General features: G+C 41.5%; 1 protein-coding gene across 1 annotated transcript; it reads left to right on the top strand.

Moving 5' to 3' along the window:
* The first annotated feature begins 3,071 nt into the window (after window positions 1–3,071).
* Window positions 3,072–25,914, top strand: nfkb2 (nuclear factor of kappa light polypeptide gene enhancer in B-cells 2 (p49/p100)). Its single transcript, XM_018690283.2, has 24 exons — window positions 3,072–3,179; window positions 6,018–6,133; window positions 9,545–9,584; window positions 11,329–11,404; window positions 12,740–12,780; window positions 13,997–14,095; window positions 15,384–15,535; window positions 16,277–16,389; window positions 16,474–16,632; window positions 16,725–16,829; window positions 17,177–17,265; window positions 18,471–18,609; window positions 18,964–19,092; window positions 19,372–19,590; window positions 19,683–19,824; window positions 19,912–20,026; window positions 20,224–20,431; window positions 20,523–20,692; window positions 20,864–20,966; window positions 23,860–24,038; window positions 24,132–24,213; window positions 24,402–24,571; window positions 24,724–24,835; window positions 24,931–25,914. The coding sequence occupies exons 2-24, from the start codon at window positions 6,117–6,119 to the stop codon at window positions 24,999–25,001; spliced, it is 2,730 nt and encodes a 909-aa protein (XP_018545799.1). The 5' UTR covers window positions 3,072–3,179; window positions 6,018–6,116; the 3' UTR covers window positions 25,002–25,914.
* Window positions 25,915–27,279: the final 1,365 nt, after the last annotated feature.

Here is a 27,279-nt window from a genome sequence, read left to right as displayed (position 1 = left end):
TGGAAATGATATCTGTCCAGTGTTCAGTCTGTGTTCGTCTGGTAATTTTCTGCCCTCTTGTGGCCACAGTAGGTTATTTTCTCTGGAAGCTGGTCGACCACCAGCCTGGAGCAGATGTGCATTAAGGATAATCCTGGGATCTTAGCAGGGTACCCCAGACGTCTCCCTACTCAGCACCATTTTCCAGCTCCTCCTGGAGGATCCTGAGCTGTTCCCAGGTCAGATGAGGTATATAATCCCTCCAGTGAGTTCTGGGTCTACCCTGAGGTCTCGTCCCAGTTGGACGTGCCTGGAAATCCTCCAGAGGAAGGCGCTCAGGAGGAGCAGTGACTTTGCTCCGAGCTCCTCACCCTGTCTCTGAGGCTGAGCCCAGACTTCCTGCAGAGGAGACTCAGTTCAGCTGCTTGTATCTGTGATCTGTCCTTCCTGGTCTCTACCCAGATCTCGTGACCATAGGTGAGGGTTGGACCGACTGGTAAATCCAGAGCTTTGCCTTCAGACTCAGCTCCCTCTTCACCATGACAGTCTGGTACAAAGTCCTCATTACTGCTGACGCTGCACCAATCCACCTGTCGACCTCCTGCTCCATCCTACCCTCACTCGTGAACAAGACCCCAAGATACTTAAATTTCACTTGGGGCAGCAACTCTCCCCCACACAGAGGAAACAAACCACCCTGAACCAGAAATAGAAGAAAATAAAGACTCAGGAAAAGCAGATCCTTTTTTTGGTATGCTGTTTTTTATTTTTGTAGGCGAGAATCAAACAACCCTTCATCATAGCACCTGGAGGAGCCACAGAGACACAGGGAGAACATGCAGTGCTGCTCAGCAAACAAGGACTTGTGACTTGAGCTGTCGGATTGTTCTTCTCAGGGTTGCAATCTCATTTTCTTGATCACGTTTCCTTTTTTCAGACATTTCATGGATGGATCTCAGCTCATCTTCGGTTTCGACCAGGTCCTGTATTCTCCTCTGAGTGTTCTCACGCACCTGTAATTCCTCACGAAGCTCAGAGGCGGTGGTTTCCTGCCGAGCGAACAGAGGCCTTTTTCTCATCAGCTCTAACTCACAGTCCTGCTTCTCTTTGCACAGGTGTTCAAGCTCTTGATGGAGGGTGAGCTTCTCCTTCGTCCAGGACGTCACTAATAAATGAACCTCCTCCTCAAGATCATCCAGCTGTTTTTCATCGTGCTCTCTCTGCTCCTTCAGTGACTTTATCTGTTGGCGAAGTAGCTCACAGCCTCTCTCATGTGGTCCCAGTGTCTCCATGTTGTTCTCCTCCACTCTGCTCATGTCTCAGGGTTCTTAAAGACAGAACTCTGACTGGTGGTTTAAAGTTTGTTACTTGTGTGACATCATCAGAACCAGTGAGCCTGTTCAGAATGTGTGACATCATCAGAACCAGTGAGCCTGTTCAGAATGTGTGACATCATCAGAACCAGTGAGCCTGTTCAGAATGTGTGACATCATCAGAACCAGTGAGCCTGTTCAGAATGTGTGACATCATCAGAACCAGTGAGCCTGTTCAGAATGTGTGACATCATTGACGGAATCTGCCTCAGTTCAAAAGGAAACATGGCTGCTTCACGCTGATGGCTCTGGTTAGAATACAGTCCTGCAGGGGTGACGTGTTCATGTAGTCCAGCCCTGAAGTTAGTATCAGCCTGGCTCCCTCCACAAAAAGCCAATGGGATTTTTTCATTGGGTTTCTGACCCTTCATCTCCAGGACTCTGACCTCCATGGCAGTCAGCTTGGCTCTGTACCTGCTGTCTGTGCTGCTTTCAAACATGCAAGCCAAGGTGGGAGGGGAGGAGCTGGGAGGGGCTGTGGCCTGTTGGAGGAAACTGTGGGAGTCTCAGAAACTGTAGCGTGGCTCTGCTGTACCGAGGAGGTTCCCTCATCATTCTGAGATCGGGCATCACATGGGGAATCACCACCGCTCTCTACGACAGACTGAGCAGACACAGAGGAAATCAATAAAATATCATCCAGAATATGGTGCAGGTATTTTACTCTGAGTCTTTGTATGAAAGTGTTTTGCATCCTAGAAACAGTTGTGTCACCACAACTCATCATAATTCTGTTTAAGTCACTATATTTATTATTTATTATATATTTATTATTTATTTATTTAGTTTTTAATAGTAAAAGGTCCCCTGGCTGTCTTTTTAGGTCCTTTGTCAAAGTGTCTTGTCATAACCAGTCCAGTAGATGGTGCTGTGTTAAAAATAAAACACAAGATCACTCTCCTCAGCTGCAATGGGCTCAGTGCTCTGATTAACACGTTGGCTGTTCATTCTGAACATACACAATAATGAACACAACATTTCCCAAAACAAAACAAACAAATAAAACTTAAATGAACTGAGATAAAACATCTAAAACTGTCAGAGGAAAATAAAATAAAAATAAAATTGTTTTTATAATATAATACATGGATAAATGTTTCAGACCTTTCAGCTCTCAGTCAGAACTTTTTCTTTGTTTATTTACTTTTGTTGTTGTTTTTCCTGTGTATTATATGAGCGTGTCCGCTGGGCGGGGCTGGCCTCCTCTTTCCACCAATCAGCGTGCCGTATTTGCCACGTTGCACCGGAATTCCCCTCGACCTACGGGGCTTTCCGCTCAGACTGACAGGCTGCTGTCACCATGACAACAGAGCTGAGTTGCGTCACGCGCTGGGTGGACAGCGAAGCCTTGTTTTCCGGTTACCGTCAAAATAAAAGCTTGTAATTACCGAGGCAGAAGCTGCGCAGTTTTCATGTTGAAATAAAAATGTCTTGGTGACTCTGACAGAAAATTAAACTTTGAAATCGACTGTGATATTACACAAAGTAGGTCGTTTTATTCATCTGTTTCTGCTGTCTTTATTCATAGTTTGTGGTTTGCCTCAAAATTTGTGGTTTTTCTTCTTTTTGTGGCTCTTGTTATTTTTATTTAAAAATAATTATTTAAAACTAAGCTGGACCTTTTGCTTTTCTAACCTATATCAGCTCTGATGTCTGAGTTAATTTATTGACAATTTTACATGTAATTGACCTGTCTGCGTGTTTTATTTTGAAAAGCAGAAGCAGGAAGTCACCTCAGGTGTGTTGCAGCTGGTTTCTGGTTCGGGTCAGTTTGGATTTTTGTGTTTTTCGGGGAAACGGACGGACAGACGGATCCGCTGTAAACAGGTAAAACTCACCTTTAAACCGTTTGTTTCTGTTTGTTTTAACACAAAGTGAAGAGAAGCTGCTGCTGCTTCACTGATCAACTCAAATACACTAAATCAAACTCCTTATTTTAGTTTTCATGTGCACGTCAGAAATGTGAGTTCAAATCTGTGGATTTTAGAGTGAAAACAGCTGAACGTTGCTTCAGTTCCTCAGTTTGCTTCTTCAGTGAATATTAGGTGTTAAATTTAAAGGGTATTTAAGATGTTAGGTTTATTTAAACATTTTAAAGCTTCGTGTGTTAATTCTGAACCTGAACATTAGAATAAACACACCAGACAGTGTTTGTGAAGGTGAAGTGGTTTTATAGAGAACTGAACTGAGGTGTGTGTGCTGCTGTATTTAGGTGGGATTGTGTAACTGAGAGGAAAAGTACTGAAGCAGGGAAACAGAGTGATTCAGCTGGGTGCAGAATTTCATGAATGTGCGCGATTAACCGTTTCTTTAACTTTAGTTTACTGTATTTTAATTTGACCTGAGCAGAGTTGTTCTTATTTTCACATATTTTTATTATTTCTTTGATTCTCACCCTCTGAACTAATCCAGGTTTATGTGTTGTTATCAGGCTAAAATTATCCCGTGAACTCAAGCCCACAATTGGTTCATTAAACACAGTTAGAGGTGTGATTTATTGATTTTTTTTATTGTAAACTAACATGATCAGGACTCGTATCGATTGTCTGATCGTATTTATATTGATTGACATTAACTACAGCTTCATTTTAGCCGCAGGTTGTAATTTAAAAGAACTTAATGCAACTTTTCCCCATTGAATTATCTGAAAAAGATAACACCTGTCTGATATATTTAGCTGAGCTAAAACTTCAAAAAAATCTGAGTTTAATCAAGCTAACGGTCCGTTTCACCTGTCAGTGCCGTCAGATTCCCTCTGCGCATGCGTCAATACTGTGGTCGCTAGAAGCGTCAAAATCGATTTTTTAAGCCTAATTTTATTTTTACACTTTTTAGATCTTTTAACTAAATATTTTAAACAGAAGAAGGATTTTAGTCGTCACACGTTTGAATCTGAGGTAAAGAAAGTGGTACTAACGTTAGCAGCAGCTCGGCTGCACCAAACCGCATCGGAGAAACACTGATTTTTAACATGAAGCTGTTTTGTTCAGTGTTTTTGCTGATGTTTATCAGCTGCTCTGGTTGCTCTGGAGAGGAGGGGACCTCTGTCGATGATTCGGCTGACAGCTCAGACTACAACTCCCATGATCCACTGCTTCACCGCGTCGTTAAACTACGTCTTTGGTTATTGTATTTATTTAGAGCCCCCTAGTGGCAGAAAATTACACACTGTACATTTAAATCTGAGGAAGCACATTAATCTGACTGATATAACCTGACAAAATCTCACATATAAGTCTGCAACTATTGATTATTTTTTTATTATTAATCTGATTAGTTGATTAGTTTGTTTATAAAATGTAATAGCAAAAAGTGTCCATGCCCAAAGCCAAAGATGATGTATTCAGATGTTTTATTCTAAAAACAATTAGATAAGACAAAGAAAAGCAGCTACAGATTATCCAAGTAGCTGCTGCTGATCAGTTACTCTTTGCGATGCTTCTCTCATGAAACAAATAAAAAGAGAGTTCCCAACTCAAGGTTCAGGATTTCCAGTTTTTCTTTGTTTTATGTCACAGAAAACTGAATATGTTTGGGTTCTTGTACTGTCAACATGAGGTACATCCACAGAGATGTTAAACGTTGCCAAGTACCAGTTTATTAAACGTGAACATTTGCTAGTTTCTTCAGTTTTTTCTGAGACTAAACTTGACTTTTAACTGTCACTGTTCACTCAGGGTTCAGGGCTGTCTGATGAGTTATAATGAGAATAACTGTCCGTTCTCCTCTGATGGAACAATACGACCTTACTGAAGATTTCTGTCCCTGAATCAGTGACAGTGAAAGTCAAAGAACCGGCAGCTGTAGCTGCAGCTAACAGAACAGTTTATATCAGCAGACTTGTTATCGATGATCAGTTTATCATGACATGACATTCACCAAACTTTCCAAATGTATTCCTGTTTATATTCTGAAGGTGTTTGTTCATTTCATTCACAAACTGATTTATTCAACATTTTATTCTTACAAACACGAAACAAGAATTTTGAACCTGGTTTTATTAAATGTTCAGAATTTCATGCAAATTAGCTAATTTTTAATTAGATAATACCTCATTTGCATATTTATGAAGAATGTTTCAGAAAACTTTTTACACAAAAAATTATTGTCTCAGAGTAAATAAAGTTAGTTTAAATATTTACCTTGTTGTGTTTTGCTTCAGACTTTAAATTACAGAAAAATCCAGACTTTTATTAATTAACTATCAAATGATTTTTGCAGTAGATTTCCTCAGAAGATAAAAAGATTTTGTCCTGAAGGTGGCGCTAGAAACACTGTCAAAAAGTGTCATCAGGAAATTTCAGCGTTGCTGTCGTTGGAAGGTGGATTTAATTTTTTTAAATTTTTTTTTAGGCTAGTAGTTTCCCCTTGCTTCCAGTCTTTGTGCTAAGCTAGGCTAAAACCTGGACATTCTGGGAGAAACAACTGACTGTGGAGGAGACAGAAATGTTGGATTGTTCCTTTAACAGAAGCAGCAGTTTGTTGTTTATTCAGTCTGGATGGAGTCGAGGATTGTCCCCAAATAATCAGCGAGCAGCAGGAGGAGGAGGAGGAGGAGGAGGAGGAGTGGAAATTCCCACTGATGTATTTAGATATGACTCCATCACACTAACAAACACTCACCGAGCTGTGAGCAGTGATTAACTCTTGATTTGGTGTCTGCAGGAAAATCCCTGAAGGAGGAAGAACAGATCGGCCTCCTCCTGCAGGGAGCGCAGCCTTCATCTTCATCACCTTCATCTTCATCTCTGTTCCTGCTGAGTCATGGCCGGAGCTCTGAGGTACGTCTCATTTATGTGACCGGGCAGAGGGATGTGAACTGGGAGGAGGAAACAAAGTGAAACATGTCTGAGTTTTCTTTTCGTGGTTTGTTGTGAAGTTAAGTGAAAGTTTATCTGGACGTCTGAAATAAGTCGAACTGTTAGATGGGATGATGCCTGTGAGCTCCAGCTGAGCTCCAGTCCAGGCTGAAGACAAATCCAGTGACGTTTTAGATAAACAGTGTTTTTCCAGCTCTGTGTCAACAGTTTGTGTTTGTTTCAACATGATGACTGGAGCAAATCCAAAATCTGACCACAGCAGCATCCTGCAGATCTGTGGTGTCAGACTCAGACCCCGTTTGTTTTCCTAACATAACGCTGTCAACATGTCAAGATGTGATTTACAGTGTTGCATGAGCGTTATGAAAGTTTTTTGTACCACAAGGCTGGAACGATATTTTTATCTCCTGATTTGATACTGTCATGATGCTTGCTGCAGATTCAATTTGCATTTTTTAAGTATTGCAATATGATGTGATATGATATGTGTAATTTAACATGAAAAAAAAGAATAATACATGCCTAGAGACTGTGTGTATCTCGGGTTATATTTTCAAAGACAGTACACATCACATATATTACAGCAGCATCATTGTTATAAACTCCTTGGTTCTAATGGTCTAATAAAAACATCTGTCTTCAGGAAAACCACTTAAGAGGTCATTGACCAATACAGGAGTCCTCTACCTGTTAATTAAATAAAGTACTGTTACTGTGAAATGCATGAAAGCAGAACTAGTGCTTTTATTTTGAAGCGCCTGGAAGATTTTGTGTCGGGAGTGTAAATACGGTTGCAGAGAACGTGAAACTTCCGGTTAGCAGTTAGCAGTTAGCGGTTCGCGGTTCACTGTGAGTGGAAAGGTCGGTTAAACCGTTCCCGCTGACCGGTTACGGCTTCACTTTAACACCATGAGCGGGAAAAGACCGACTTCCTGCCGCCATTTGAACGAACTAACAGCTCTCCGGTTCACGCGCCGATGCTAACAGGCTAACTGCCTAGCTCCTGCGCTAACATGGTAGTTGCTAGCGGTTATTACGTTAGCTCAGTGTAAATACTGAGCAGTGTATTTGTGGTACTGTGTGGTACTTTTACTTCAGTAAAGTATCTGATTACTTCTTCCACCACCGAAAGTCTCACAGTAACACAGACACACTAACAGATGGAGGCAGTGGAATTCCAGCAGCTCCTGGTTAAATCGCTGTTTTTGTCAATGGAGTCTGGTAGTAAGTACATAGATAATTATATATATATGTATATGTGTGTATATTTATCTCTGTAGGAATCTTATCCATAGTGTTGTCAGTGACACAGTGGACGTACTTGACGTGGACTGTTCATTGGATTACTCACTGTTCCTGATCAATACTGCACCGATACATTATGTTACACTCCGTAACATTAGAACATTATAAGTTTGGTTTCCAGGTGTTGTGGTTGAGTTTGAGATGGCATTAAGAAAAAGAGAGGAGGTTAATAGAAATGTGGCCGACCTGTTTCAGAGAAACGTTAAGGTGAATTCACCTCAGTGTATTCCTGCAGAGGTCAGAACTCTCTCAGAAATACCCCAAACACAAACTTCCCCCTCGGGTTTTCTCTCGTCTGACGGCCTCGCTCAGTTACTGTACCTGCTGTGGGTTTATGTTAATGACCGCCATCTCTGCTGCTGTGTGATTGGCTGTCATCATCAGAGGGGCTGTCCCACCGCCAGGGGACACGGTTGAAGTCTGCAGAATGAGACGATTCAGATCAGATTTGAGTCAGATTCTGCTGTGAGGCGGGTTTTTTTCCTCTTTTGTCTGATGTAGAGCTCAGGAGTGACAGGAAGTAAAAAAAAGACACCAGAAAGACAGAAAACTGAGCAGGAAGGAAGTAAAGAGAAGCTGGAGGTCTGAATATGAAACATCAGGTCAGTCTGAGTCTGTGTTTGTCTGCTGAAGGACATTAATTCACACGTTTGTCCTTTAATTCTGCTGCATTTTCTGGTTGTTTCCTACTGAAGTTGTTTTTAGGTTCATGTGTTTTTTATTTTGCCTGTAGAACTGCAGTTTTATTTAACAATATTTCTGATGATTTAGTCCAGTATTTTTTCAGTTGAACTATTTATCAGAAATAATCCAAGATGTCTGCTTACGTTTCCCCACCGACTCAGATATGAGCAAAGTGAGAAACAGAATATCACATGCAGATGACACATGGCTGTTTAGAAGAGATTTGTGATCAGTGAACCAAAACTTTTTGCAGTTAAACAGAAATAAAGTTAAAATTATTGTTTTTAAAAGTTGCAGATTTAGAAAAAAAACCAAAACACACAATCTAAGTTGTAAATCTGGCTGTAGCCACAGACGTAGATTTCACCAGGGCAGCTAGAAAAATCAGCTGAGTGTCACTGTGAGAATATCCAGAATTAAAAGACTCAGATTTTCACCAAAATGAATGTGACAGCGCTGCAGAGCATTCAGCCTGTGCACGTTAGATACAGTGTCACAGCAGCTATGGTTAAATATTTAATCAAACCTCTGTCAGGCAGAAAAGGAGCTAAGGTGCTAACATGCTAACAACAACAATGTTAACATGCTGATGTTTAGCAGGTGTAATGCTAACCATCATAGTTCTGCAGTGTTAAACGGTGAGCAGTACTTGAGTAAATATACTCAGTTACTGAGTACTGCATGACAGATGTAAACAAGATAAAACATTCTTCCACCTGTGTGTGGTTCTTTACAGTGTGAGGAAGGTTTTCAAAATAAAACAAAAAGGAGGAAACAATAAACTTTAACAGATAAAATGTGAAATATTCGGATCATGAACTGAAAAACGTTCAGAGACTTTTTGAGAACTGTTCTGGTTTTTTAAAGAAACTGGTTCCTGGTTTCTGTCACAGGAACCTTGTTTCTCCTCAGTCTGTTATTCTCTGCAGCAGCTGTGACATCACCGTGTGTAGCCACGCCCCTCCCCCCTCCCAGCCCTGATCTGGAATTCTGGGGGTTTTCCTCGGCTCGGCCACTTCCAGGAAGTGACTGAAAGCAGACTGCGGGGAGGGGAGGGGGGTAAAACGACACAGGCGCACAGTGAGAGAGAGAGAGAGAGAGAGAGAGAGCGAGTGAGCGAGCGAGCAGAGAAGAAGAAGAAGAAGACGAATGTTTGTCCGTCATGTGAAAGTGAAACTGCTGCAGCTTTTTGTTTATTTGTTGTTTCCTTCTTTTGATTTTCATTGTCGTGTTGGGACTTTGAGCTTTGACAGACGAAGGTTTAACGTGAGTCAGATCAGAGTTTCCTGCTCACACTGTGTGTGTGTGTGTGTGTGTGTGTGTGTGTGTGTGTGTGTAAACCAGGTTTAAATCCTGTTGTTTATTTGTCTGTTTGTTCTGCAGGATGAGTGAACCTCAGTTCATCAACGTCTACGACAATGATGTGAGTACTCTTCAGTTTTAATCTCCTCATTAACGCCTCAGCAGCAGAGCGCAGGATTCAGCTCTTCTCTGCTTTTTACCTGATTTCTTTCTAAGATGGACGATACATTTATTGCATAATGAAAGTGGCTGTTTGATTGAATGGAGTTTCTAACGTTGGTGTGAAAGATGTAACGGTGCCCGGCAGCAGAGGCTCAGAAAGGGGATTTTGCTCTTGTGAAATGATGTGAGGAAACTCAGAGGAAATTAAAGTTTGTAAACGTGTAAAAACAGATTTGTAGGTTTGTTAATCGTCTCTGCTCCTGTCGGCTTGTTTTAGTGTCGTTTAGTGTTGTAGTTTTTTGCAGCCTCCTCTGTCAGGTTTCCTTTGCTAAAGATGCTTAAAGATGCTCATCAGTGGGACTAAGTCAAGTTAAATGAAGTCCTGTGGTTGGATGTTGCCGTTTGTAAATTTGTGTAGAGAAGATTTGTTGCTGTCAACACAAACTGCAACGTTACACAAAGACAAAGAGGAAATGAATGAAAACATCTGATGCAAAGCAGAAAACTGTGGCTCTGATTTCCCTCTGGAAACATCTGCATCACACTGGATTAAAATCTTAATCTAAAACAATCAAATCAAATGATTCTGTTAAACAGAAACCGTCACAGCAGGGTTTTTCCTGCTGGTATCAGACTCAGGTGCAGCACTCAGGTCGCTCTGGGCTCCACCTAAACTGAGTTAATGTAAAATCACTGTGGAGACTTTTCTCTGATCTGATGGCTGCAGTTGGCTTCTTCTTTACAGAGTTTTTTGGTTGTTCCTCAGGCTCAAAATGTGTGAAATTACATATATTTTAATTGAGAAATGTAAATTTTTCTCGGGGGAGGAGCCTCACCAAGCATGTGTCTTCCACAAACTCAGGAAACGCTGCAAATAGCAACAAGAAAAAATTCCAGTTTATGTAGAACTCATGTTTTAAAGATGCAGAGAAAAAATGATTTGCATGTGTAACTGTGTGTTTCCTGCTTTGAATCTGAGTGCACATCATCTTTCTTCTTTGTGTAACTTCATCATTGAGCTATAAATCCCCAGAAACCTGTTTTGATTTCTTTTTTAAAGTTTGAACTTTATTTAACCAGATAAGAAGCTGGAAACCTGCAAATGGTAACATCAGCACAGAAACTGGATTTCTTTACTGACCTTTACTTCTGCTGCAACTTAAGAACAAAGTTAATATGTGACACGAGCTGCAGTTTGATCAATCACTTCTTTTATCTGTTTATCAATCTAATGTTACACTGAGTGATTAATGTTTCTGAGTGGCGCCCTCCACTTCTTTATTTAATTCATCCGTCAGAACAAAAACCCAAACAGATTCAGTTTTACGTCTTTTACGTCACAGACCCTGGAACATGATTATATTTGGGATTTTTTGTGTTGAAGAAATGATTCATATAATCATGTAATCGATCAATCACCTCATCATTTTGATACCTGACCCCAGAGATGTGTCACCGTGTGGTGATACCTGATGATTAATAACTCACTCTCCATAAGAAAACCCTGCAGCCCCTAAAATCTCTGAAGATTTCTCCTCTTCAGATGACAGCTGAGGCCTTCACAGAAAGAGATAGAAAGAGATTGATTGATTGATTGATTGATTGATTGATTGATTGATTGAAAGATTTTAAGGTGCATTCACAAACTGACAGACGTTCTGTTCCAGCTCTGAATGTTAAGAATATCTTTTCTTCTTCTGCAGCTGCAGCTGAATTTGATGCCGTACGACTACATTCCTCCCGTGGACATAAAGACTGAACCCTACATACCTGAGACAGGTACGCAGGCCGACAGGTGCTGTCACAGTGACATCATCAGCACTCAGGTGTTGAACAGTGAGCTAAAGTTTTATTCCCGCATGTTTTCACTTCCTGAAATTTATTCGTCAGAAATACTTCATACAAAAATCTGTTTATTTATTTTTACATTTTTGGAAACACTTTATTGTTCGTTAGCATCTGTGACAGTCATGGTCGGAATATCTCCATGACACCTCGAGAGAAGTTCTTCACATTTGACAGTTCACTCTGATGTGTTTAAAGCTCAGTCCTCAGAATTTAGGACCTTAGGCTCAAAATCTCCAGAAAATCAGGGGAGATATTAAAAGAACTCTGGAACCTTCCTGTGCAGGTTAGACCATGATTTTGAATCTTCCCAGGAGATGATACAAGTTCTCAGGAACCTCTTCTCTCAGGCTCGTGACATCAAAACCTGAGCCCAGTCTTTTCAAAACCTTCAGAGATAACCAAGGAGAACAGTTTTAACAGATAACTCTGATATGTTTTAGTGACATAGAAACTTCTTTTTACCTTTAAATGGGTTAGAGCCTTTTTTGAACTAGACCCTTCTTTAAAACATCCTGCAAGTACCTGAAATCTAGACCTACAATATCTAGAGTCTGCAAGAACATATGAACCTATTTTTACACTTTCTAAATCCTCCTTTAAACTTCGCAGAACTTTTGTCAAGTCCTCAAGTCTTTCAAGAACCTCTTTTAAACTTCATAAACCCCTGTCAAGTCCTTGGGTCTTTCTAGAACCTAGAACCTAGCCGGAACCTTTTAGTTGTAGTTTTTGATCAGTTTTGTGCTGTTATTACAGACAGGAAGTACCGATATCAGAAATACAACAGATGTTAATGACTGGACTTAAACCATGGATGCTGAAGTTCGTGATCAGAGTCCTAACCCCTGAACCACGGGGGCGCCCTCATACCTGCGAGTCTGACGCAACCTTTCTACAATCTTGTGTTCATACCTGGAAACACGGACTGAGACATTTCAGAGCTATTAACCAGAAGTAGACAGATTAAACTATTGTCTAGAACTTGCCTACCTTACACACTGACCTGTACTCGGGAACCCACCTGAACTTTAGTATCCTCCTGTTACAAGAAACAGAGACTGTGAATGAGCAGTATCTGGGAAGCTAGAACTACGCTTTCTAGAGTTTACTCACAGGGAAACCACCTCCTTCCACCTTCTGACTCCATGTAAAAAGTCCTGTAGCTGAAATAGTGAAAGTTGGAGGTGAAATTCAGAAACCGTCAGTCACTGATTCACCTCTGAATGAAGAGAATTTCTTGTTAATTATTATTCTGTGTCTGTGTTTCAGCTCATGGTCCTTATATTCAGATCATAGAAGAGCCAAAACAGGTGAGACTGATATTTTACTTCCTGTCTGTATCTGTAATAATTATACAAACTCAATCCACATTCATATTGTTGACTTTGGTTGGTTTATTTAAATGCACACTTTTTTGGTAATATATAATGTTCAGGTAATATATCAGAACACACTGGAAAATGTTCATTTATTATCACGTCAGTCTGAGAAAAGCAGCAAATGTCGACAGTTTAGAACCTGAAGGAGTCAAATGTAAAGTTGTATATGTGCAGTTTATGTAATAAACAACACTACAAACTGTATATAACAGAAATGAAATCAAATACTATGATGTAGTGTTTAGTGTGATCCTATAAAAAAGCACAAAAATAACAATAGAAGTGATGTAAATGTGTAAATAAATGTGTATAATTTAGGGCCAGGTGCATGTGTGAGCTCCAAGGATTTAATTTGAGAAAAACAAACAAAAGGTCTGTTTACATCAGATCTTACAGGTGATTCCCCGTCTTCAGGTGGATCCACATGTTACTGTAACAGTCACTTCCTTTAATCCAGGGTTTTCCCAACAGTCATTTAACAACACGGGACTGAGCTGCTGAGCACAAACAGGCTGCCTGCAGGAAGTCAGGGAGTTTCTGCTGCTAAAGGTCATGTGACTACAGCGACGAAGACACTGAGTCCTCTTTACTGTCTGTATGCAAATCAGTCAGTTCTGGTTTGAAGAGAAAAGAAGAACCAGCTTTATGCAATCAGTGGATGAACAAACCTGAAATAATTACTCACACAGACTCAGAGTCAGGTTTTCTTATGGTAACTGGAGGGTTAACGACACAACACAGAGGAATACTGACAGAGATGAGGAGTAATCAGGAATTAACAACACAGAAAACACTAAATCACACATGCAATCGATTAAATTTAGTAACATTAAAAACAATGTATCCTGAAATTTAGAAACAAGTCATCCAGTTAAAAATGATTTATCAATGGCTCATTGATAAATCAACTGATCATTGCAGCTCTAAAGTAGATGCAGCCGGTTTATGAGTTAGAAACAGATGAGGAGCTTCCATCATTATTGGGGAAATTAAATTCAATACATTTTTCTATTTCTTAATGAAAACAAACAAACTGCAGAATACAAACTGTGAGGCTTGAAAAGCAGAAACTGGAGATATTTGTGCAGACACAGACGTTGTTAACCACCAGCTGCACAGTAAAAATGTGTGTTTTGTTTTTTACCAGAGGGGCTTTCGTTTCCGTTATGAGTGCGAGGGTCCGTCCCACGGTGGGCTGCCAGGGGCCTCCAGCGAGAAGAACCGGAGAACCTACCCAACCGTGAAGGTGGGTAACGTCAGCTTCAGACACAGCAGCTGCACGCAGATTTTTATTAAAGGGCCAATTCACCTAAATAAGAAACTGAAGCACGGTAAAGGCTCGCTGTCACAGAGGATTTTAAACAGAATAAAGAGCCTGAAAACACAAACAGACTGTACTGAGCATGTGCAGTGTTTTCAAACCCTGATGACTGACCCTGCAATCATTGTCTCAGAATCAGCCGTCGATCGGACATTAAAACATCTTCAGTCGACGATTTCAGTTGTCAGACGTCTGGATCTTCAGGAAGCAGAGAAACAAGCTGAACAAACAGCTGCTCTCCACGTCCTGATCCTCACAGAGAAACATGTTTAACATCAAACTATTTTATTCAGAGTTTTACTGGTTTTAATGATCAGGTCTGTTTGTCTGGAGAGGAGGAGACCTCTGAGGAGGATCCAGCTCCTGAACCATCCACACTGAAGGAACCTGAACCTCCAGATGAAACACAATGAGTTGTAAGATTTAGGAGACGAGGCAGGGATGGAGCTGTATAAACGAAGCTCTGAAATCTGTTAATGTCTTTAAAGAACAATACACTTTTATTCAGTTAAGAATTAACACGTGCAGATGTCATCTCTTCAGACATCCTAACTTTTCAGCCTCTTTTAGCTCCTAGTTTTCTCAGTGTTTTCATCAAACCAGCTGTAAAAATCCTCTGTCGTCTGCTCCTCACATCAGCAGCAGTGAACTCTCTGCTAATGTTCCTGTTTATAGCAGCTCAGTCTCATTAGTTTACATGAAGTCAGTCAGACACAGAGAACTGTTCAGGTTTATCTGTGGACATGTTGCTACGCTGTTTGTAGAGCGATGTTAGCAACTGTTGAGGCATAAAACCAAATGAAACAGACCATTACCTCAATTTAAATCACTGATTTCTCTTGTACTGAACATTACTGGAAACAACAGATATAATATAGGTTGAGTTGTTTTTAGGTATTTTAATGCAGAGAAATTGCAGATTAAACCTTTAGGTACCTTTCTGGTAAACAACATGAGCCCCTCCTGCTATTTTCTCTGCATAAATAATATGTGAACATCATGTTTCTCTGCTTCAATGTTGAGGTTCACTGTTGCTCTGATGCACTCTGCTGCCCCCAAGAGGTGAAAATGAATTACTGTGGCTTTAAGGAAGTTGGTTTCTTGTGACACAGATGATACGTCAACAAAAACTCTGGGTTTTCAGTTTCATTGTGACTTGAGTAATTTCTGAAAATTAAATCAGACTTTAATGTTTCTTCTCTCTGTGTCTCAGATTAATAACTACGTGGGTCACGCCCGGGTGGAGGTCCAGCTGGTGACCCACACCGATCCTCCTCGTGTCCACGCCCACAGCCTGGTGGGACGTCACTGCACAGAGAAGGGCACCTGCACGCTGGACGTCGGCCCCAACGACCTCACCGCCTCGTCAGTATCCAATCACATTGCTGCGTCTTCTCTTAAAACTGAAATATTGTTTAAAAAAAAAAAGCTGCAGCGGCAAAAAATCCCCCGAAGCTCCTGATCGATCAAAACAAAAACACAAACAGTGACGAGGACTCAGGGAGGAGAGGCGGAAAGTTTCCATGCTTTTATTCCTCATTACATGTTGTGTTTCTGATGAACAGCATCATTACTGCAGGAGAAAAACTCCAAAGAGGAAGTCAGACATTTTCCTTTTAAAACTCAGGTTACAAATCCAGGAAACAATAATAACAAGAAAAACTAAGACAAACGACCAACTAATGAGTCATTAGATAAATTCCTAACAACAGTGGTGGAATAAAAAGAAATATTACCAAATATATGAAAGAAATAAGAAGAAATACGACAGGAATTCAAACCTCAAAGGGGATTTTATTAAAGAAGTGACTCCTAACACTGACTGAGACTCAAAAGTAAAAATAAAACTTTTATAAAACACGAGAAAAGAACAAAGGAGCTGTTTACTGAAGAAAATGGACAAACATGAAAAAAGAAAAACAAAAAATATTAAAAACATTATCATGAAATATTAAAATGTCCTTGAACAAGGTATCAAACGTCTGTGGAAGAAAATGTGATTAAATTCATAGAAATTTAAATAAAATGGACTAAACTTCATAAATGAATATACAGAATAAAGAAAATATAAAAATAAAATGTTTTATTTTCTGTCACTTCCTGCAGGTTCAGTAACCTGGGGATCCTCCATGTGACCAAGAAAGGTGTCGTGGAGATTTTGCACAAGAGGCTGAAAGATGAGAAGAAGAGACAGAAAGGACCACACAGTACCCTGACAGGTAAAACACCTGAACCCCCACCTGACAGGTAAAACACCTGACAGGTAGAGTGTGTGTGACGTTGTGCTTCCTGTCGTCCTGTAGACCTCGAGGAGAGCGCCTGTCTGAAAGAGGCCAAGGAGCTGGGGAAGGTGATGGACCTGAACATCGTCAGGTTAAAGTTCACCGCCTACCTGCAGGACAGCAACGGAGGATTCACCCGAGCACTGAAACCTGTCGTGTCCAACCCGATCTACGACAGCAGTGAGTCCAGACATCCAGAGCCAAACTGGGATTTAAAAACACAGGTGTGATGTTAACGTGTTTAATCCGTCCTGTCTGTGTTTTACCTGCAGAATCTCCAAACGCCTCCAACCTGAAAATCTCTCGGATGGATAAGACGTGCGGCTCGGTGCTCGGAGGAGACGAGATCTTCCTACTCTGTGACAAAGTGCAGAAAGGTGAAAACATTATAACCTGTAAAAACACAACATTTTACCTATGTCTTTTAAAATAAAAGTCTGTAAAATTATGTGATTTGAACATTTGAGTCACTGAAATTACTAAACTGTAAAATTTGTTTGGGGAGAAAGTTGAAAGTACAAACTCACCTGTCGACAGGTTTTTTCTCAGCGAGTTAAAAAGACTTAAAAACGTGAGAAGGTCAGAAGGTTAAGTTGAAGTTTAAGTTCAGGGAAGGAAGCAGACGTGATTGTGAAGTCATACTTGGCTTGCTCTGCCAGCTGCACCTTGAAAGATGCCTGCCTCTGAAACTGGACAAACATCCCATCATGCTTTGTGTTTACAGACGACATCGAGATCCGTTTCTACGAGGAGGACGAGGAGGGAGGCTGGGAGGCGTTCGGTGACTTCTCACCTACCGACGTTCACAAACAGGTACAGAGTCCATGTGTTATTTATCCATGAGTCACACACTCTGTCAGTTACATCAAGGAAATGATAAGTGTTTTGTTTTGAAACCACAACAGAATAAAAGAACGAGAACAGCAGCTCGTCTTTAATCTGAGCTCAGCGGGGGAATTCCTCCAAACATCACTGAGCTCTCGTTGCTTCACATAAATAAAAACACAAAGCAGCTTTTATTCTGGAACATGTGCCTCACTGAAAATAATACTTGACTCAGAATTGTGTGTACAGATCACCTCAGACGTTTGTTTTATTATTGAAGTATCGCAGCTGTAGAGAGTCAAACGTTACCTCACCATCCACCCTGTCTGCATCAGCCACCAATCAGAAAACATCACCTTTTATTTAGAGATTTATCTGCTCACCTATATTTTCTGGAAACTGTAAGTTTCCTCATTATGATCTAATTTACCTCATTTTATTTTTTTTATTTGCCTAAAAACAGTTTATCTTATCTATGAGAGTTTGAAGCTTTTATTCTATTTGTCGCTTAATCATTTAAATTAATTTTCAAGCACAGATTTCTGTTTTTAACCTGTCACATGAGAAGATTCTTTGTTTTTCTGTCACAGTAACTGAATCTCTCTCAGCCTTTGGTCAAAGAAAACTCACAGTTCATTTATTGTTTTTCAACATGCTGACACACAGCGTATGTAAATAGACAAATAGAGTATTCCATAATAAATAAGGTGAGAACTGAATTTAACAAACAGGAACTAACTTAAAAACTGAGCAGCAACACTACACATTCAGAGAAATGAATCCACAGTAATCAGCAGATCAGTCGATGATGAGAATAACTTGTTAGTTGCAGTCCTTTAAAAAAAAGAAATAAAATAACAGATGTTATCGGTGCATAATTATGGAAAGTTAACACCCCGATCTCTTGGCACATTTTAGGGTGAATGAATAAAGCAAAAATAAATCATAAGGTAAAGACTGAGCTAAAAGTGAATTCTTGGAAGTTTTTCTGCATCTGATCAAAGTTTAATCATCAAATAATGAAAACAAAGTTTAGATGCAGTTTCAAATTTAAGATTATTTTGTTAAAGTCTAAGAAGGATTTTATGGCCTCAGAGCTGACCCCATCTAATAAAGTAAATCAACTAGTTTTTGTGCAGCAGAATTATAAAATATATCTTCATTTAATCATAATTCTCTTTCTCTCTCCTCAGTACGCCATCGTATTCAAAACGCCGCCGTACCACAGCACAGAGATCGAGCGTCCCGTCACCGTCTTCCTGCAGCTGAAGAGAAAGAAGGCCGGCGACAGCAGCGACCCGAAACAGTTCACCTACATACCACAGGTCCAAGGTCAGAGACGTCACAGCCTCAATACAACATGTGGAACAAATACACACACAGGATTTAATAACCTGTAAATCCCCTCACCTCAGGGAAGACAGGAAGATGTTTGTCTTTGGGTTGAAGGTCACAGATTTGGGGTTTCCCTCAGTGGAAACGTTTGGCATGCATCAAGTTTCAGTCCTCACCTACTCAGACGTTCATTAAAAATCACAGAAAAAAGCAGGAACTTTTGTGCAAAGACAACAACATGTTTTCAGTCTCTCAGACAAACTTCTGTCTTCCTACTTTTAAATTTCCCTCAAATTTCCGACATTTGTTTCCACTCCTCTTCTCATCGCTCTCTCCTGCTCTCTCTCTCAGATAAAGAGGAGGTGCTGAGGAAGAAGCAGAAGCCGTTGCCTCACTATGAACCCTGGAGAGGAGGGGGAGGAGGCGGACGAGGTGGAGGAGCCGGTGGTTTCGGAGGAGGAGGAGCTGGAGGAGGAGGAGGTGAGGACTGAGATGGAGGAAATCTAACTTATGTATGAAAAAGCATCGAGCAGCATTAGAGGGGGTTTCCAGGACAATCAGTGCCTCAATGAGAGTTCATCAGTGTAATCAGCCAATCAGAGGCAGCTTAGGCCACTTCTGCTTCAGTGAAGATTCTGATGTATTATATGTGGACGTACTGTTTACGGTTTAGAAATTTCTTTAGATAAAAAGCAGCTTGTTGAGCAGCAGCTGGTTGTTGAACTGGGAGTTCACTGAGGACTGTGTTTCCTCCTGAAGGATTCCAGTTCAACCAGCAGATGAACGGAGGAGGAGGAGGAGGAACAGGAGGAGTTTTCTTCACTGGAGGTTTCACAGGCTTCGGTGGAGGGGGAGGGGCTCAGATGTCAGGCTCCACCCCTCAGACAGGTGTTACCCAGCAACAGACTGATGGACAGACTGGAGGACAGACCGGAGGACAGACTGGATCACCACTACAACAGCAGCTCTATCAGATTGGTAGGAAACTGCATGAAGAACATTCAGTGAAATCCTTTGACACTGAGACTTGAAGGGAACCAAGATAAATGATAGGTTGTGTTGTTGTTCAGCTGCAGCTCTTCACAGCAGAGCCTCTCAGAGCGCCAGACAGACCGCCGCCGCCCTGCTGCAGTACTGCAGCACTGGGGACGCCCGGGTCCTCCTGGCGATCCAGAGACACCTCTGTGGTGTCCAGGACAGCAACGGAGACACGTGAGTCTCGATATCCTCAGTATTGGTGAAAGAAAAACTGTTTCAGTTCGACTCTGGTTTGATGTGGAGATGTTCTCTTCCCCACAGTCCTCTACACCTGGCCATAATCCACCAGCAGACAGGTGTGATCCAGCAGCTGATCCACACTCTGCTCAGCAGCCAGCAGCAAAACATCCTCAACACAGCCAACCACCTCAGACAGGTACCAGCTCTCACCTGACCTCCCCAATCCAAATAACTCTGAGCTAACCTGCCCCTTTCCACAGCTAGATTACCTTCGACAGGTAGATAACTCTGAGTCATTCATTTAGCCCTAACACCACAGCTACCTGTGCCAAGTACACACAGAGACCTGACCTTTAAATGCCTAACCTCTACCATCTCACCTGGTCTCTGCAGACTCCTCTCCACCTGGCGGTGATCACCCGGCAGGTGAAGGTGGTGGAGGTGTTGCTGAGGGCAGGGGCCGACCCCAGCCTGGTGGACAAGGACGGCCGCAGCCCCCTCCACCTGGCAGCGCTGGCCGGAGATAACGCCACACTCCGCCCCCTGCTGGCTCACCTGGGAGAACGCCACGCCCACCTGGTCAACACGCCCGACTATCACGGTGAGAGGACGCATCTGGATCATTATTATTAACCAGAGACTGTGTGGAGGCGGAAACACTGAGGTATCACCTGTGTTTTTGTCTCTGCCAGGTCTTCATCCTCTCCACCTGGCGGTAAGGAGGGACGGCGAGCGCTGCCTCCGCCTGCTGGTGGAGGGTGGAGCCAAGATCAACGCTCCTGAGCAGAAGAGCGGAAACACTGCCCTCCACCTGGCCGTCAGAGAAAACCTTTTCAAGGTGGCCTGCACCCTCATCACAGAGGTACGGCACTCACCTGAATCCTGGCTCAGAATATCAGAACTAAGATTCCATTCATAACGATCAATAATCATCTCTCACTTAATACAGCTGTCTAGTCACAGCTGACTTTACAGTGCCATCTAGTGTTGTGGTGGTGTAATCACAGTCTCTCACTCTGGTGGTTGTTTCCAGCTGAAGGCGGATGTTAACGCCTGCACGTTTGGAGGAAACACACCGCTCCACCTGGCGGCCAGTCTGGGCTCACCGACCCTCTGCTCCATGCTCATCGCTGCAGGTCCGACACACTGAAATACACACTGAGACACACACTGAAACACACTCTGAAACACACACTGAAACACACACTAAAACACACTCTGAAACACACACTGAAACAAACACTGAAACAAACACTGAAACACACACTGAAATACACACTGACACACTGAAACACACACTGAAACACACTCTGAAACACACACTGAAACACACTGAAACAAACACTGAAACAAACACTGAAACAAACACTGAAACACACTCTGAAATACACTCTGAAACAAACACTGAAACACACACTGAAACACACACTGAAACAAAAACACACTGAAACACACACTGAAACAAAAACACACTGAAACAAAAACACACTGAAACACACTCTGAAACACACTGAAACACACACTGAAACACACTCTGAAACAAAAACACACTGAAACACACTCTGAAACACACTGACTCTGAAACACACTGAAACACACTTAAACACACTCTGAAACAAAAACACACTGAAACACACACTGAAACACACTGAAACAAAAACACACTGAAACACACACTGAAATACACTCTGAAACAAACACTGAAACACACTCTGAAACACACACTGAGACACACTCTGAAACACACTCTGAAACACACTCTGAAACACACTCTGAAGCGCACACTGAGACACACACTGAGACACACTCTGAAACACACACTGAAACACACTCTGAAGCGCACACTGAGACACACACTGAAACACACTGAAACACACTCTGAAACAAAAACACACTGAAACACACTGAAACACACTCTGAAACAAAAACACACTGAAACACACTCTGAAACAAAAACACACTGAAACACTCTGAAACACACTGAAACACACTGAAACACACACTGAAACACACTCTGAAACAAAAACACACTGAAACACACTGAAACACACACTGAAACACACTCTGAAACCCTCTGAAACACACTGAAACACACACTAAAACACACTGAAAAACTCTGAAACACACACTGAAACACACTGAAACACACTCTGAAACAAAAACACACTGAAACACACTGAAACACACTCTGAAACACACTGAAACACACACTGAAACACACTTTGAAACACACTGAAACACACTGAAACACACTCTGAAACACACTGAAACACTCTGAAACACACTCTGAAACACACTCTGAAACAAAAACACACTGAAACACACACTGAAACACTCTGAAACACTCTGAAACAAAAACACACTGAAACACACTGAAACACACTGAAACCCTGAACACACTGAAACACACTGAAACACACTCTGAAACACACTGAAACACTCTGAAACACACACTGAAACACACTCTGAAACACACTGAAACACTCTGAAACACACTCTGAAACACACTGAAACACACTGAAACACACTCTGAAACACACTGAAACCCTCTGAAACACACTGAAACACACACTGAAAAACTCTGAAACACTCTGAAACACACTCTGAAACACACTGAAACACTCTGAAACACACTGAAACACACACTGAAACACACAATGAAACACACTGAAACACACTCTGAAACACACTGAAACACACTGAAACCCTCTGAAACACACTGAAACACACACTGAAAAACTCTGAAACACTCTGAAACACACTCTGAAACACACTGAAACACTCTGAAACACACTGAAACACACACTGAAACACACAATGAAACACACTGAAACACACAATGAAACACACTGAAACACACTGAAACACTCTGAAACACACACTGAAACACACACTGAAACACACACTGAAACACACTCTGAAACACACACTGAAAAACTCTGAAACACACTCTGAAACACTCTGAAACACTCTCTGAAATACACTGAAACACTCTGAAACACACTGAAACACTCTGAAACACACTCTGAAACACACTCTGAAACACACTCTGAAACACACTCTGAAACACACACTGAAACACACTCTGAAACACACACTGAAACACTCTGAAACACACTCTGAAACACACTGAAACACACTCTGAAACACACTCTGAAAACACTCTGAAACACACTGAAAACACTCTGAAACACACTCTGAAACACACTGAAAAACTCTGAAACACACTGAAACACACTCTGAAACACTCTGAAAACACTCTGAAACACACTCTGAAAAACTCTGAAACACACTCTGAAAAACTCTGAAACACACTCTGAAAAACTCTGAAACACACTGAAACACACTGAAACACACACTGAAACACACACTGAAACACACTGAAACACACACTAAAACACACTCTGAAACACACTCTGAAACACACTGAAAAACTCTGAAACACACTCTGAAACACACACTGAAACACACTGAAAAACTCTGAAACACACACTGAAACACACACTGAAACACACTGAAACACACACTGAAACACACTGAAACACACTCTGAAACACACTGAAACACACTGAAACCCTCTGAAACACACTGAAACACACTCTGAAACACACACTGAACACACTCTGAAACACACACTGAAAAACTCTGAAACACACTGAAACACTGAAACACACTGAAACACACTCTGAAACACACACTGAAACACACACACTGAAACACACTGAAACACACTGAAACACACACTGAAACACACTCTGACACACACTGAAACACTCACTGAAACACACTGAAACACACTCTGAAACACACTGAAAAAAAACACACTCTGAAACACACTGAACACACACTGAAACACACACTGAAACACACTGAAACACACTGAAAAACTGAAACACACTCTGAAACACACACTGAAACACACTCTGAAACACACACTGAAACACACTGAAACACACAATGAAACACACACTGAATCACACTGAAACACAGAGAAGCAGACAGGTGATTAAATCAAATGCTGTATTTCAGGTGCTGATAAGAACATCGAGAACGACGAGCCGCTTTTCTTCAGCTACTCGTCAGATGAAGAAAAAGACGAGGACGAACCAGAGGAAGTCAGAGAGCCAGAGGCCGCCGCCTCACAGACAATCAACCCTCGTAAGAGACCTGCAGGACACACCCCTCTGGACCTCGCTAAATGCCAAAAGGTAATGTCCAGTGTTTTATTGGTAACGGTGAAGAGAAGCAGGAGAGGTTAAACGTTTAATGTCACAAGTCTAATTCTTTCCTCGTCTCCTCAGGTGAGGAACCTGTTAAACTCCAGACAGAGTCCGAAGTCAAGTCGTCACTGCAGTAAAAGGATCAAACCGAGCAGCAGCGAAGGTTCGTCTGTTCTCACCCTCCTGTTTAATTATCTCCTCATACACGTAAAGGTCAGAGGTCACCAGGCAGAGCTTCAGGGTCTCAGTAACGGACGCCCAAACTCACTGATCAGAGATTGTTCAAACTGAGGCTGACAAGAAGTAAGTTATGAAAAATAATAAGTTTAAAAGGTGAACCTGGTGTTGCAGAGGTGGAGGGTTCTGGTCTGGACGAGGAGACGCTGTCCCGGCTGGTGGAGGTGCTGAGTGTCGGAGACGTTCCCTGGAGGAAACTGGCGGAGAAGCTGGGGATGATGACGCTGACTCACCTGTACCAGGACAGTCCGACACCCTGCCATCACCTGCTGCAGCACTACAAGGTAACCAATCAGAGAGGGGAGAGATGGGGGGAGAGAGGGAGAGAGGAAACATGGACCAGCATCCATCTTGGGTCAAAACCAGCGTTGTTTACCTGTAGAGATGGTTTACCTGTAGACACAGTTTACCTGATGACCTGTGTCTGTGTCTCAAGCTGGGCGGGGGTCCAGTTGAAGGTCTGGTCGAAGCTCTTCAGTCTCTCGGTCTGTCGGAGGGAGTCCGGCTGCTCAGGAACAACGAGCTACGAGACGACAAACACAGCACAGGTGAACTGAAAACACCAGAAACACAACAGATCTGATTCTGGTTCTGATTCAAACTGCAGCTGCACTCACCTCATTTATCTTTTCTGTCCAATCAGACGCCACGGTCGACAGCGGATTCGGCAGCCAGCCAATGGAAGAAGAGGAGCCGTCTGTGGCCAATCAGTGACGAACAGGAAGTGCAGAGCAGCTTCGTTAGCGTCTTCTCATCCTGCAGGAACCGGGATTCTGCAGAACTGGACTTAAACCTGCAGACTCTCATCCAGCAGAGACTGACGCTGGTTTATTCTCAGCAGAGTGAGATGTTCGTTTACCTCCAGAGGAGATGAAAGCTGCGTTTCAGACGGAGAGGAAGGTCGGACATTTATGACACAGTGTCGGTGGTTTGGTTTTCCCATCAGTCTGACTGGGCCTTACAAAAACATATTAATGTCAGAGAATTCACAGGTTTTCAAAAATACTGAAAATTTAAGAGGTTGAGGACAAATATTTTAAAAAGCTTTTAAAACTGAATTTGTTGAAAATAAAAGTACAAACAGCAGATTTACAATAAGGATGTATCATAGATATTAAAGTGTTTTCTTGTTTCATAAAATGTGTCCGTTTAGTTTGATTTCAGTTTTCAGCTTCTTCACGTTTTTCATTAATTTATATTTTGTTTTTCTTGTAAGTATTTCTGTGTTTTGGATGATGTCTGATGGACAACCTGGGGTCCTTAAGTTTCACCTAACGACACCTTGAAAGTTTTAAAATTTGCCCTCCAGGACAAACTTCCAGTATAAGCCAAATGCTGCAGATTTTTTTTCTGACAATGATATGTTTTGAGTAAAATCTAATCTGTTGTGTTTACACTGTGTGTCATGTGTTATCTTGTTAATTTGACAACAGGGCAGAAGAGTTGATCTGCTTTTTGTCAAAACTGGAATTTCCTATTTTCTGTCTGCTCTGGAACGCAACACATCTCACCTGTTACAGCCTGAGCTCATCAGATGTTGAAGCTCATTCATACCAGTGGGTAAAAAACTATGTTAAATGTTATGAATGACAAAAATAATAAATAGTCATTGTACCTAAAATTAAAACGTGTTTGTGATCAGTTTCACTTTAAAAGTTAAATTTCGTGTTAACTCAAAATTGACAAATCAAAATTCTGAGATACTAAGTCATTTAGGTAATATTACAACTTCATGAGATTTGTAGTGAAAATGATGGAAATTTGGTCTTTTTATATTAAAACTAGCGTTGTAACAGCAATTAATACAGTTTAGTTGGTTTTTGATGAAACTTGCTGATGATTATAAATGAAACAGAAATCAAATGTCTGTTAAACTGTTTAACCCACTAACTCAAACTCTGAAGTTCAAGCGAAGAAAAATTGATTGAAAATAGCTAAATATACTAAAAAATCTATTAATACTAGAGTAAAATAAAACAAATCATTTGCTAGTATAGGTTATGCTATTTCCACCAATCAGAAGCCGGAGCAGCATCAGCCGACCAATATCGACCAATCAGCGTCTGTCTGCCGACGTTTGCTGGCGTGTGTCGTCATTGACTGGTTTGCTGAAGAGGAGAGCAGAGCGGTGGAGAGACGGAGTTTGAAATCAAGTGAAAACATGGAGTAAAACCGTCGTTTGAGTCGTCGTTTCGGCCCTTTAGTTTGTTAGGAATGTGACAAACTTCATTACTGAAGAAGCCTCGGTGTTAAAATAAACTCTGGAGCTGTTTTTGTCGAACTTCAGTGAGGCTGGACGCTGAAGGTAAGGCTAATGAGCTAACAAGTTAGCAGCAAACATTAGCATTAGCATGAGAAGCAAACATCTTCTTTTGGTCTGTTTGTGTGTGTTTCCGGTCACTTTTCTTCTCTTTCTGTGTAATCCAGTCTCCTGGTCATTTAAAGTCTGTTTGTGACGGTGATTGTTTTGGGTCTTTGTAGTTTCGTGTCCGGGTCGTTGTGTGTCTCCTGGCTGTCTGGGTTTTGTGTATTTCCGAGCGTATTATAACTGTAAGGTGTATATATATGACTAGTACTTTTCTTTTAGGTACTACAAAAAAGACAAGAATATTTTTTAAGTTGTCTGAGGAGTTAGGTTGTCCATACAGATGTACTCATCTACAGTCCTGTTCAGTTTCTGTGCTTCTGGGGACCTGGCTCCATATTTTCGTTGCTGATCAAATAGAGTTGGTAGACAAACCTGTTTTTATTTGCTTGTCGACTTTTCACCTCCAGTCTGGGACTTGAAGAGAAACATGGCACTTTTCAGACACAAATGTTTGTGTTATCCGGTTTAATCAACACTGTCTATTAACGTTACAGACGTGCAGGCCTGATGATGTTTGCTAAGCTCATTATTAGCTATAGCTGCTAGCCGCTGCCTCGTTAACTTAACAGACTGCTATCGGCTAATTGCTAATAGCTAAACGGCTAACGTTTGAAACCTCTGTTG

The sequence above is a fragment of the Lates calcarifer genome, linkage group LG16_LG22 (genome assembly GCF_001640805.2).
Source record: "Lates calcarifer isolate ASB-BC8 linkage group LG16_LG22, TLL_Latcal_v3, whole genome shotgun sequence".
Taxonomy (NCBI): domain Eukaryota; kingdom Metazoa; phylum Chordata; class Actinopteri; family Centropomidae; genus Lates; species Lates calcarifer.
Note: the sequence above shows the minus strand (reverse complement) of the source record. Positions and strands in the feature narration are given on the sequence as shown.

Excerpts from the sequence above, each read along its gene's own strand:
- nfkb2 (XM_018690283.2), top strand. Across the intron at positions 18,610-18,963 it reads CTACATACCACAGGTCCAAG|ATAAAGAGGAGGTGCTGAGG; the intron begins GTCAGAGACGTC and ends TCTCTCTCTCAG. Across the intron at positions 19,591-19,682 it reads ACAGCAGCTCTATCAGATTG|CTGCAGCTCTTCACAGCAGA; the intron begins GTAGGAAACTGC and ends GTTGTTGTTCAG.